This window comes from Caretta caretta, chromosome 7 (genome assembly GCF_965140235.1).
Source record: "Caretta caretta isolate rCarCar2 chromosome 7, rCarCar1.hap1, whole genome shotgun sequence".
NCBI lineage: Eukaryota > Metazoa > Chordata > Testudines > Cheloniidae > Caretta > Caretta caretta.
The window spans coordinates 90,886,703-90,898,885 of NC_134212.1; the positions used below are offsets into that span (position 1 = coordinate 90,886,703).

At 43.5% G+C, this 12,183-nt stretch overlaps 1 protein-coding gene across 1 annotated transcript in view; it reads left to right on the top strand.

Annotated features, from left to right (window-relative positions):
* The window catches only part of MINPP1 (multiple inositol-polyphosphate phosphatase 1), a 39,975-nt gene that overhangs the window by 1,164 nt on the left and 26,628 nt on the right, over nt 1-12,183 (top strand). Inside the window, exons 2-3 of the mRNA XM_048856430.2 lie at nt 1,486-1,683; nt 3,037-3,134. Of these exons, the coding sequence (XP_048712387.1) occupies nt 1,486-1,683; nt 3,037-3,134 (296 nt within the window). The remainder of the gene's footprint in view (nt 1-1,485; nt 1,684-3,036; nt 3,135-12,183) is intronic.

Genomic DNA, 12,183 nt, shown 5'->3' on the forward strand with positions numbered 1-12,183 from the left:
GGCACAGATAAAGTGGAGCCCTGCCTGGGACTGGCCTGGGGGTGGGGGTAAGGTGAAACTCTGCCTAGGACTCACTTTGATGCCCCAAGACACAAGTGGAGTGTGGGATGCAGAAACAGAACTTCCCCCTCCTCACACACGCACACAAGGGGAGGAGGCGTAAAACCCACCACTGCATAAAGGAAGCCACCTGTCCTTGAAACAATCTTCTCTAGGATCAGTCATCTGCCATTGTCTCTCCAGTGTTCTCCAGCTCTAAAGACCTGTGATAAATTTTGTTTTAAAATGTTGTTGTAGGAGTAGGTAGAGAGGAAAATGTTTCCATTATAGGGTAGATATAATCTTAAGAATAGTTTGGTTAGCATGGTTCTCAATAGAACAGAGGTGGGCAAACTACGGCCTGCGGGCCACATCCGGCCCACGGGATCCTCCTGCCCTGCCCCTGAGCTACTGCCCCGGAGGCTAGCCCCCGGCCCCTCCCCTGCTGTTCCCCCTCAGCCTCAGCTCACTGCAATGCTGGTGCAATGGTGGTGGGGTTGCGAACTCTTGCCGGACAGCGCCGCTGCAGAGCCACGGCCTGCTCCGGTGCTCTGTTCTGCACGGTGGTGTGGCTGGCTCCAGTCAGGCAGCACGGGCCTGTCTTGGCGCTCTGGGCAGCGCAGCTAGTCACCGGTGCTCCAGGCAGCGTGGTAAGGGGCCAGGCAGGGTTGGATCGAGGGCAGGGGAGTTCGGGGTGGTGGTCAGGGGGTGGGGGTGTGGATAGGGGGCGGGGTGATCAGAGGTTGGGGAACGGGGGTTGAATGGGGGCAGAGGTCCCGGGAGGGGGTAGTCGGGAAGGAGAGGGGGGGTTGATGGGTGACGGAGGGCAGGCAGAGGTTCCGGGGGCAGTAGGGGAAAAGGGGTGGTTGGATGGGGCAAGGGTCCCGCGGGGGGGGGCAGTCAGGAATGAGAGGAGGGGTTGGACGGGGGCAGACAGGGATGGGAGGTCTGGGGGAGGTCAGGGGACAAGGAGGGATGGATGGGGCGGGGGCAGTCAGGGGGCGAGAAGCGGAGGGTGTCAGATAGGGGTGTGGGCCGGGCCACGCCTGTCTGTTTGGGGAAGCACAGCCTCCCCTAACCCGCTCTCCATGCAATTTCGGAAACCCAATGTGGTCCTCAGGCCAAAAGTTTGCCCACCCCTGCAATAGGATCTCTTTACATATCAGGGAAAGCAGTGTTAGAGCCCTGTTTGAAATACATACAATTGAAGCTAATGTAGTTTTCCATTTGTCTTATTCTGGACAGCGTTTAAATCTAATAGATTATAATTAACATCTTAATTCTGACGTTATCTTGTTTTTTGTTATAAATTAGGCTGTCTGACATGTTGACTCCCCATTCAGTCCCCAGAACAACTTTTGTAAAATCTGGAAGGGAATTCTTTAAATTATTTGGTTTTTGTGTGTATTGTAGGGGTTTTCCATTAAGAATTGTTTTTCCTTTCAGATATTGAGAATGAGACGACTGAGATTAATGACAAATTAATGAGGTTCTTTGATCATTGTGAGAAGTTTGTAACCTGTGTAGAAGAGAATGCTACAGCTATGTACGAAGTGGATGCCTTCAAACAGGGTCCTGAGATGAAAAGGGTTTTGGAAAAAATTGCAGCTACCTTGTGTGTACCAGTGCGTGACTTAAATGCAGGTAGTGTACTTATTCTGGTTTTTTATTCCTTAACTTTCATAAATGTTGTTTTCTAGGATCTTCAGATAGTTATGAAGAACAAATAGTTTAAAATGCTCTTTTATAGGCCTTTGGAAAGATTAGTGAAGACAGCATGTCATATCACTATTTGAAAAGAACAGCTTTTAAGAATTACTTCATTTACCAAAGCCAACGTGGGTAATGTACCCTGACACAAATGTTGTAATACAAAGTCACAAAGAACGAGTTTTAACAGTTTAATTGAGGAACCCTTCTCGGAGAAGGACCAAAGATACAAAGGAACCCACAATTCTGGATTACTTTTAAGGAAAAAAGTATAGTTTTACCAAATCACATACAAATTCTAGTTTTATTCCTCTTTACTTATGTTAACTTAAATTTCTTAAATACAGTATTGTGATAATGAATATTCATTGTTAGTGAACAGTCAGAGAACCTACTGTAGAAAAACCCTTCCCGTTTAGCCCAAAGGAGATATTAACGTGATACAGGTTGAATAAATACTTCTCAAAATGTTCTTCTCTTGAAGAAAAGGCACAGTTCATAGTCTAAACTAAAACTGGTATAATGTGGTAAATGTTTTTGTTTTCCACATTGAAACTCTCCTGTATTAAATTCCATCTTCTATGCAAATTTTTATAGAAACTCTTATTTTAGAATGTCATAACAAAATGCACAAGTTGCCTTTGCTGCTACTGAAATAACTGATGCATTCAGAATCCTTGTACCTTCAGCTAAATTGTAAGTGGACAAGTAGTTGCTAAAATAAGAATGATTAGAGTAGCTGGCACTGTGTTCTGCCTAATAGGGGAATTTTGTGCAAGCCTGTGGGGTCATTCAGAGAGAATGTAAGAGATTACTATAATTTTGTAAGATGTAGATTTTTTTTTTTCTACGTGAAACTTGCAAAGCATTGAGTTGGACTTGCTGTCTTAAATCAGAAAAGTAGTGCATTTGTTCTTGCCATCTAATAGCCCAATAACAAGGGAGTAAACATAGCCTTATTTCTATATCTTGTAACTATTGTCGACTGCATAATAATAATACACACCTGTAGATGTAAATTACTAAACAGGTGATGGTTACACTCACGTGTCCCTGCCCTGTGAAAGGCTTACAAACTAAGGCCCTGGTCATATATACATTTGAGTAGGCCCATAGTGCAAAATTGGAGCCTTAGCATACATTATGTGTTTGGGCTCTGGATTGGCTATTATTTTATATTCTTGTTTATATTCTTCCTCATAATAGGAGGGTGATGCTGGGAGTGGGTGGTAGAGAGCAAATAAACTTAATTGTCATCTGTCACTTATTTATTTGGATTTATTACAGATTTGGTTCAAGTTGCTTTTTTTACCTGTTCGTTCGAGTTAGCTATTAAAAATGTGAATTCTCCCTGGTGCTCACTCTTCAATGAAGATGATGCTAAGGTAGGTGTTGCATGTATGTAGTATGGTGGCGATAACTTTGTGTAAAGTTGTTCTGTTCAGTTTCGCGTATTTATGTAAACAGTTTGTTATAGGGATATTCTTACAAAAAAGAAGTTTTAGTTTAATGTTTCTTTCAGATGTAATTCTGCAATATGAAAGATTTTACATGATTTACTACACTTATGAAAAGCAAATCTGAGCATCAATTAGAACATAATGTAATAGAAATACCCATTTTTCTGAGTTAATTGACAAATCGTTTAGACTTCTAAAAGAGAAACGTTTTTCCTCTCTTTTGTCTATCAGGCTTCACTGTGCCTGACAAAAAACATTCAAATGTTTGTCTTGTCTTTTCTTATGGGGGAAGAGGGATGACAAGGTGAAAACTGAACTTGAATGTGTATCATTTATTCTTGAAATTGTGAAATAGTACCCCAGAAAATCAGTGACAGCAACTTAGAGGAGCCCTCTTAATAAAAAAGTCCTGGGCACTCAATGAGGCAGGGCTCCTTTGGAAAAACGTACAGTATGTCATGACGCAGTTTTAGACTCTTACTGAGACTAAACACAAGGGGGCAGAACTAAGTCTGCCTGGTAACTGTAATTTTGGCATTTGCCTACTTTTGCGTGCTTGACTTTGTAACCTTAAAATTTGTTTAACTTCATTCATGTTTAAAAAAGGAAATTAGGAAAAATTCAACAAATTCCATCATGTTGAACCATATTGACTCCCACGTGACTGGATCTAGAGGTTCCAATACTGATCACAGCACAGACATCTGCTACTTGAGCTAATGGAGTAATTGATAGCAGTAGTAAGTTATTGTCTACATGGGCCACCTGCTAGAGGGAGATGAGGCACGTTTTACCAGTGGCTTTCCCAGCTGCTTGCTGAAAGAAGAATGGTGAGACTCAGGAATCAGGAATTCTGTTCCAGGCTCTGAGGTGAGGAGGATTCTTCAGTGGTTAGACCCTTGTGCGCAGTCGCCCCCAGTTTGTCCCAGTCTCTCTCCCTTTATTTTTTTAGAGCATGATAGAATTAGTGTCCAGATCTGCAAGCCCTGAAGGAAGGAACAAAACATAAAAAACAAACAAGCAACAAAAAACAACGGAGTAAATACTTGTAACCTTGTGGCTAAGGCACAGGATTTGAAGTCAGGAGATTGGAGTGCCACTCTTGACCCAGATACATACTTTTTGTGACTTTCAGCTTGTCTTTCTCCTCCTGAGTTTCCGCATTGGTAAATTAGGATTAACATTCTTGCCTAGCTCACAAGATTGTTGAGAGTAACTAGTGTTTGTAATGCATACTTTACCACTTTCCTCCAAAAGATCTGAAGAACATTATTCACTTCTCCACAGAAAAATATTAGATTGGAATCTGAAGAGCCCAATACAGGGAGATAACTATGCCTGCTTTCAGTTCTTCTTACTACAGATATATTCAGGAAAGCTCACTGGTAACTGATGTTGCCGGAGGAGTTCTGGTCTAAACAGTGAAACTTACATTACATCCATTGCTTCATGAGGATTCAGCACTGTAGGATAATTTAGACCTACGCATTAGAGGAAAAAAACCAGAGTTTTCTATCCCTGTCACATGTAACTCACTATGATACTCCTAAGACATTTGAGCAGTTTTGGCAAGAATGTATCCCCCTCCCCCTGGCAAAACAAAATAAGGTTTGGCGATATCTGCCGCTTGCATCAGTACTCTGTGGAATCTGCACTGTTGGTTTTTGGGTGGAAATTCAGGATGTTAGTTTTGACCTATAAAGACATAAATGGCTCGGGATCTTCCTGTCAAACAGATGGCTTCTCTTCTTGTGTGACACTGCTGCGGCACCGATCAGCAGAGATGCTTGAGCTGGAGCCCCTTGTTCTAAATATGAGGGAGTTGCTGGCAGGACATATTCTGTAAGTATAGGGCAAACTACTGGACTTTTTTATTCACTTGATCATTCTCCCAGCCCAAAATAGTCTGAACTTGTTGACCATCAAAGCATGCCATTTTTATCAGGCATTGGGGATGCAGGAAAAAGAAGAAAGAGAGGGTCTCTGTGAGATGAGGGTTTTTTGCTTCAGTTGAATGGCTTCTCCTTGTTTATTTTTGGTTAGTCTTATTAACTGTTCCATGTTTCATTTTAAACAAGGGGATTGTATTTGAGGTCAGGGTACCGAGGGCCATTTAGAGAGACACTTTTGTTTTTAGATATTGAACTGTATATATCATGTTTTAGTCTATCCCAACATTGACTCTGTTCTTTGTCACTGGAATAAGCTTTAAGCCTCCTGCGTTTGATAGTCCATATGCTTCTGGCAAACAAAAACCTTTCTACAGCTAAGTCAGCTGCTAGAGATTGGAGAGGATAGTACTTCAGGTATAAGAATGAGGATTGAAACTGATCAGGGTGAAGATGCTCTACTACTTAGGTTTGTTGACGTGATGTAATAATGCCTGGTACTTAATAGTGCTTTTGGAAGCCCAATAAGACACACTTTCCAAAGATTCTAAGCTTTATAACACAATGGGGCATCCCTTGAATTAAGCAATACCAAAGTACACATGGCATTTATGGGATATGTTGGATTCAACAAAGTTGACTTTTCATCTTCTCCTTTTTTAGGCTTTCAGAGCTGTAAAGATATTGTACCCTCCCAAGATCAGGTATCCACTGTGGAATTTGGAGACACATGTCCAGGACCAAATTTGATGAAAAATGTATTAATTGCATCAGCTTTCATTATCAGTACAAAGATGTAGAAGTAATATTTGGTTGGTTGAGGTTGTCGTGATGTGTACTGAAGGTGGTCATATGGATAAGGATGAGAGGCTTTTTTTTGAAGAGGTAGAGGACCCCTTTACATCTATTGCTGGCGGGGGGAGAGGTTGGTTGTTTGCCTTCATCCCAAGGGTGGCTATAGCTTGGAGTGTCAGTGTGTGACAGAGAGGTTCTGGGGATTTTTTTTTTTTATTATTTTTTAAAAGACAACCATGATGACTTAAATGTCAGTCTAGGTTCTGGTATTCTGTTGGAGTTAGATCACGCATGTAAGGGTGATGTATGATCTGCTTCTGCTTAGATTTGGCTTCTGAGAAGATCAGCTCTCCTTTCAGATTATGCTGTGTGTCTCAGCAGCTTTTGGTATGACTGACCAAGTTGGGGACAAAGGGATATTGCTGTATGTTTGCAATTGTCTTTCAGAGGTTCAGTCACTTCTAAAAGTTGGTCAGAGATGGCGGGCATATCACTGAGGTATCTGCTATGCATCATCCCTGAAGAAGTTCTATGTCCTATGGTATACAGGAAGTCAAACTGGATGATTTCAACTGTACCATCTGGCCTTGGAATCTCTGAATAAAAATCAGTTTTAGTCAGTTGAGAGTCCTCTAAGTGTGAGCTTATAAACACTGTTTAGACCAGAGGTGGGCAAACTACAGCCCACAGCCACATCCGGCCCGCGGGACCGTCCTGCCCAGCCCCTGGGCTCCCAGCCAGGGAGGCTAGCCCCTGGGCCCTCCCCCACTGTCTCCCTCCCCTGCAGCCTCAGCACAATGTGCCACCAGCGCTCTGGCTCACCGCTCCTGCCAGGCCGCATGGCGGCGGCGTGACTGGCTCTGGCCAGGCGGCGGGGCTTTGCTGCTCTGAGCAGCATGGTAAGGTGGTGGGGTATTGGATAAGGGGCAAGGGGTCCCGGGGAGCAGTCAGGTGACAGGGAACAGGGGGCGTTGGATAGGCATGGGAGTTCCGGCGGTACCTGCCTGGGTGTGTGGATAGGGGTCAGAGCAGTCAGGGGACAGGGAGAAGGTGGGGTTGGGTAGGGGGTGGGATCCCAGGGGGTGGTTAGGGGCTGGGGTCCCGGGAGGGAGTGGTCAGGGGACAAGGATCGTTGGATGGGTCGGGGGTTCTGAGGGAGGCGGGAAGTGGGAGGGGGCAGATGGGGGCAGGGGACCAGGCTGCTTGGGGAAGCACAGCCTTCCCTACCCAGCCCTCCATACAGTTTCACAAAGCCGATGTGGCTCTTAGGCCAAAAAGTTTGCCCCCCCGGTGTAGACCAATACAGAAGCATCAGTATACTTATAAGTAAGACTAAGATTTTGTCATGGACATTTTTAGTAAAAGTCACGGACACATCACGGGCAATAAAGAAAACTTCTCGGAAGCTCATGACCTATCCCTGACTTTTACTAAAAATATCCATGATAAAATGGGAAGGGAGTAGGCAGCTGTGGGGTGGCTGGGAGTTCTGGGGCCCCCACCACCCGTGGAGGCTCAGAGCTCCAGGGTCTCCCTGCCACCAGTGCCGGAGGGGAGCTACAGGATCACTCTGCCGCGGCGGTGGAGAGTGCTGTGGGAATCCCCTTGCCACAGCTGCAGTGGGAAATGGGCGGGGTTCTCCGCCCAGGGAGCAGGCGGGGGTCCCCCTGTGCCCCGCAGTGGGAGCTGCGGCGTACCTCCGCTGCGCATAGCTTTTGAGAGCTTGGGGGCCTGCTGCCTCAGGTGGTGGGGGAACCTTACAGCTCCCCGCTGCTGCGGGAGGCGGCGGGACCCTGCAGCTCCCAGCTGCCAGGGCTGAAGTCACGTATTCCATGACTTCCGCATCCTCCATGACAAAACCATAGCCTTACTGATAAGTAGCTGTGTATTTTTTATTTTATTTTATTTTATTTTATTTTATTTTTTCCTATCGACCCTGGAAATTGGTCTTTGTCTGGAGCATTTGGACAATATCCCTGGTAGGATGTGTTTGAGTTAGCTTGTCCTCATCCTTTTGGATATAGAAGTCTTGCCATTGGGTAGAAGTTATTGATGGGAGGGTCACTGCTTGTTTGTAACTCCACTTAAATGGATTTAATCAGAAGTAGTGTGCCAAACTAAGAATCTTACCACTTTTAACCAAGACCTTTCTATGGAAAAACAGGTGTGTACAAGTGTGGGGTTTTTTTCCAATTGTGCAACTAGCACATCCTGTCCCCTTATTTATCCCATTATGGCCTTACAAATACACACACCATAGTAATTATCACATTACTGGACTTTAGTGACTTGCAGCTTATTTAGAATGCAGCAGCATATATATTTAGGAATAATGTATATTTATTGCAACATTATGTTTAAGTGTTTGACAGTGGTTCTCTTCTGAAAATCTGACTTTACAAAGATGCAAGAGGTGGCAGTAACAAACAAAGGAAGAGAGGCTTAAGAGGAGGAGAGCATGGGTTTGAATTTAAGTTTCTTGTGTATATGTACACAGAATCATAGAAATGTAGGGCTGGAAGGGATATCAAGAAGTTTTCAAATTCAGCCCCCTGCACTGTAGCAGGATCAAGTAAACTTAAATCATTCCTGACAGGTGTTTGTCCAACTTGTTCTTAAAAACCTCCAATGTTGGGAATTTCACAACCTCAATTGGAAGCCTATTCTGGATCTTAACTACCCTTACAGTTAGCAAGTTTTTTCTAATATCTAACCTAAATTTCCTTTGCTGCAGATTAAGCCTTTTACTTCTTATCCTACCTCCAGTGGAGATGGAAAACAGTTGATCACTGTGCTCATTATAACAGCCCTTAACATATTTGAAGACTGTTATCAGGTCCTGCCTCAGTCTTTTTTTCTCAAGACTGCCAGTTTGTTTGTTTTGTTTGTTTGTTGTTTCTTTTAACCTTTTCTCATAGGTCAGGTTTTCTAAACCTTCTATCACTTTTGTTGCTCTCTTCTGGACTCTCCTAAAAAGTTTTCATCTTCCCTAAAGTGTGGTGCCCAGCATTTGACGCAGTACTCCAGCTGAGACCTCACCACTGCTGAGTAGAGTGACAGTTACCTCCCATGTCTTGTACTGCTGTTAATACACCCCAGAATACTAGCTTTTCTTGCGCCTGGATCTCAGTGTTGACTTATTTTCAATTTGTGGTCCATTATAACGCCCAGATCCTTTTCAACAGTACTACCACTTTAACCAGTTATTCCCCAGTTTGTAATTGTGCATTTGATTTTTCCTTCCTAAGAGAAGTACTTTACATTTGTCTTTACTGAATTTCATCTTCAATTCAGACCAATTCTCCAATTTGTCAAGGTCATTTTGAATTGTAAACCTGTCCTCCCAAGGACTTGCAACCCCTCCCAGCTTGGTATCATCTGAAAACTTTATAAGTACACTCTCCACTCCATTATCTAAATCATGAAAGAAAATATTGTATAGTACTGGCCCCAGGACTGACCCCTGTTGGACCTCACTAGATGCGCTCTCCCAGTTTGACAGTGAACTAGTGATAACTACACTTACAACCAATTTTGCACCCTCCTTATAGTAATTTCATCTAGACCACATTTCCTTAGTTTGCTTATGAGACTGTCATGTGGGACTGTGTCAAAAGCCTTGCTAAATTAAGATATATTATTGCTAAAATTTCCTCCCAATCCATTAGACCAGTAATCTTGTTAAAGAATGAAATTAGGTTGCATTAGCATGACCTGGATTTGTCAAGAGTGTGCTGGCTATTCCTTATAACCCTATTACCCTTTAGGTGCTTACAAATTGATTGTTTAATTATTTGTTCATTTGTATTGAAGTTAGGGAATTATAGACCAGTCAGCCTGAGTCCTCTTTGTTCCCCTTTTCAAACATAGGTACTCTGTTTGCCCTTCTCCGGACTTGTGGGACCTCACCTGTTGCCAGTGAGTTCTCAGAGACAGTTGTTTCATCTAGTTCCTTAAGTGTGCTAGGATGAATTGCAGCAGGCCCTGATGACTTGAATACATCTAACTTATTTAGATATTCTTTAACCTGTTCTTTCTCTATTTCCATATGCATTCTTTCCCCCTTGTTGTTCATATTACTTATGTTGAGTATCTGGTCACCACTAACAGTTTTAGTGAAGACTGAAACAAAATAGACATTATGTCCCTTAGCTTTCTTAATGTCATCAGTTCTCCTTCTCTGCTAAGTAGAGGACCTATTCTTTCCTTCATCTGTCTCTTGTTCCTAATGTATTTACACCACATCTTCTTATTGCCTTTTTTGTCCCATGCTAGGTGTAACTCATTTTGTGCCTTAGTCTTTCTGGTTTTGTTCCTACATGCTTGTGCTATTCTTTTGTACTCCTTAGCAGTTTGCCCATGTTTCCACTTTCTATAGAATTCTTTTCTGAATTTCTGGTCATTACAGAGCTCCTGATGCTGCCATATTGGCCTCTTAATATTCCTATCTTTCCTATTGGGATAGATTTCAGTTGTGCTGTTAATATGGTTGTCTTGAGATACTTGCAGCTCTCCTGAACTTTTTCCCTTAGATTTTCTTCCCATGGTACCTTATCTACCAGTTCTGAGTTTGTTAAAGTCTGCTTTTCTTAAAATCCATTTTCCTTATTCTGCTGCTCTCGCTACTTCCTTTCCTTAGACTCATGAAATCTATCCTTTCATGATCACTTTGACACAAATTGCTTTCCACCTTCAGATTTGCCACCAATTTCTTCCTTTGGTCAGAATCCAGTCTAACATTGCTGCTCCCCTGGTTACTTCCTCCGCTTTCTGGAACAATGACAGGTTTCAGAGTGGCAGCCGTGTTAGTCTGTATCCATAAAAAGAAAAGGAGGACTTGTGGCACCTTGGAGACTAACAAATTTATTAGAGCATAAGCTTTCGTGAGCATCCAGTGAAGTGAGCTGTAGCGCACTAAAGCTTATGCTTTGATAAATTTGTTAGTCTCTAAGGTGCCACAAGTACTTCTTTTCTTTTCTTCTGGAACAATGTGTTTCTGGGTCATTAGAGTTGCCCCCCTCCCCACCAAAAAAAATAAAAAATTCTGCACACAATATTTGAAATTCTGCATATTTGTCAGAAGCAGTGCAAAGCCCTGGGGGAGTCAGGGGTAACGGAAGAGCTGAAGAAGAGGGAAGGAGCCTAGGAGTGAACCTGAAGCGTGTTGGGTGTGGATGATAGGGTTTTTTTCGGGGGGTGTGGGTGGGATTGTTAGGGAAGCCTCCCCCACGCAGACCCTGGCTGACCCCCAAGCCTCTCTCATTCAGTCAGCCCCTGTCCCCACACCCCTCATCCCTGTGGGTCTCTGCAGCACCCCTCCCTCATCCCCAGGCTTAACTCTGTCACCCCACTAGCTCCTGGGCCCATGCTCCAGTCTGTACCCCCTACTAGCCAGTCTATCAACTGACACACACCCCTCCTCCCTTCCCCCGCAGCCCTGTGTGCTCCACTCTGTCCTAGCATGGCTCTGCAGGCAGGGTGCTATGATGAACTTCTACTCCTGGGGGAATTCTGCAGCACTGGGCATAAAATTTTGTATTTTCCTGCATAAAATACATTTTGCTCAGAAGTGCTGCAGTTCTGCCTTTTGCCCACCACAGGCCGCTGTGGAGCTAGAACAGCTGTCATGAATGCAGCTGGCTGTTCTGGCACCACAGTGGCTTCTGATGGACAAAAGGTAGAACTGCAACACTTCATAGGCAAAATACAAAATTCTATACCCAGTGCTGCAGAATTCCCCCAGGAGTAATTTGTTTTAGAAATGTCTTATCTACCCCTCTTCCTGATTTGGTGATCTGTAGTAGACCCCTATAATGATGTGTCCTATTTTTGCCCCTTTTATCTTTACCCAGAGACTCACAACTGGTCTGTCTCTCACCTCTTTCTGAACAAGTGTGTGTGTAAGTGTCTAATATATATATATATTTTCATATTCTTGATGTATAATGCAACACCATGTTCCTTTTTACCCTGCCTGTCCTTCCTGAACAAGCTGTACCCTTGTATACGAGTCATGAGACTTATCCCACCAAGTCTCTGTGATGCCATTTGTCATAATTTAGCTTATGTACTGATACTTCCAGTTTTTCCTGTTGGTTCCCCATACTCCTTGCATTTGTGTGTAGACTTCTAAGGTGTTGATCAGATTCCCTCTCTGATGTCCCTCTTGTTCTCCATCCAATGAAGTGAGCTGTAGCTCACGAAAGCTTATGCTCAAATAAATTGGTTAGTCTCTAAGGTGCCACTAGTACTCCTTTTCTTTTTATGACTGTATAGTAATTTTCCATATC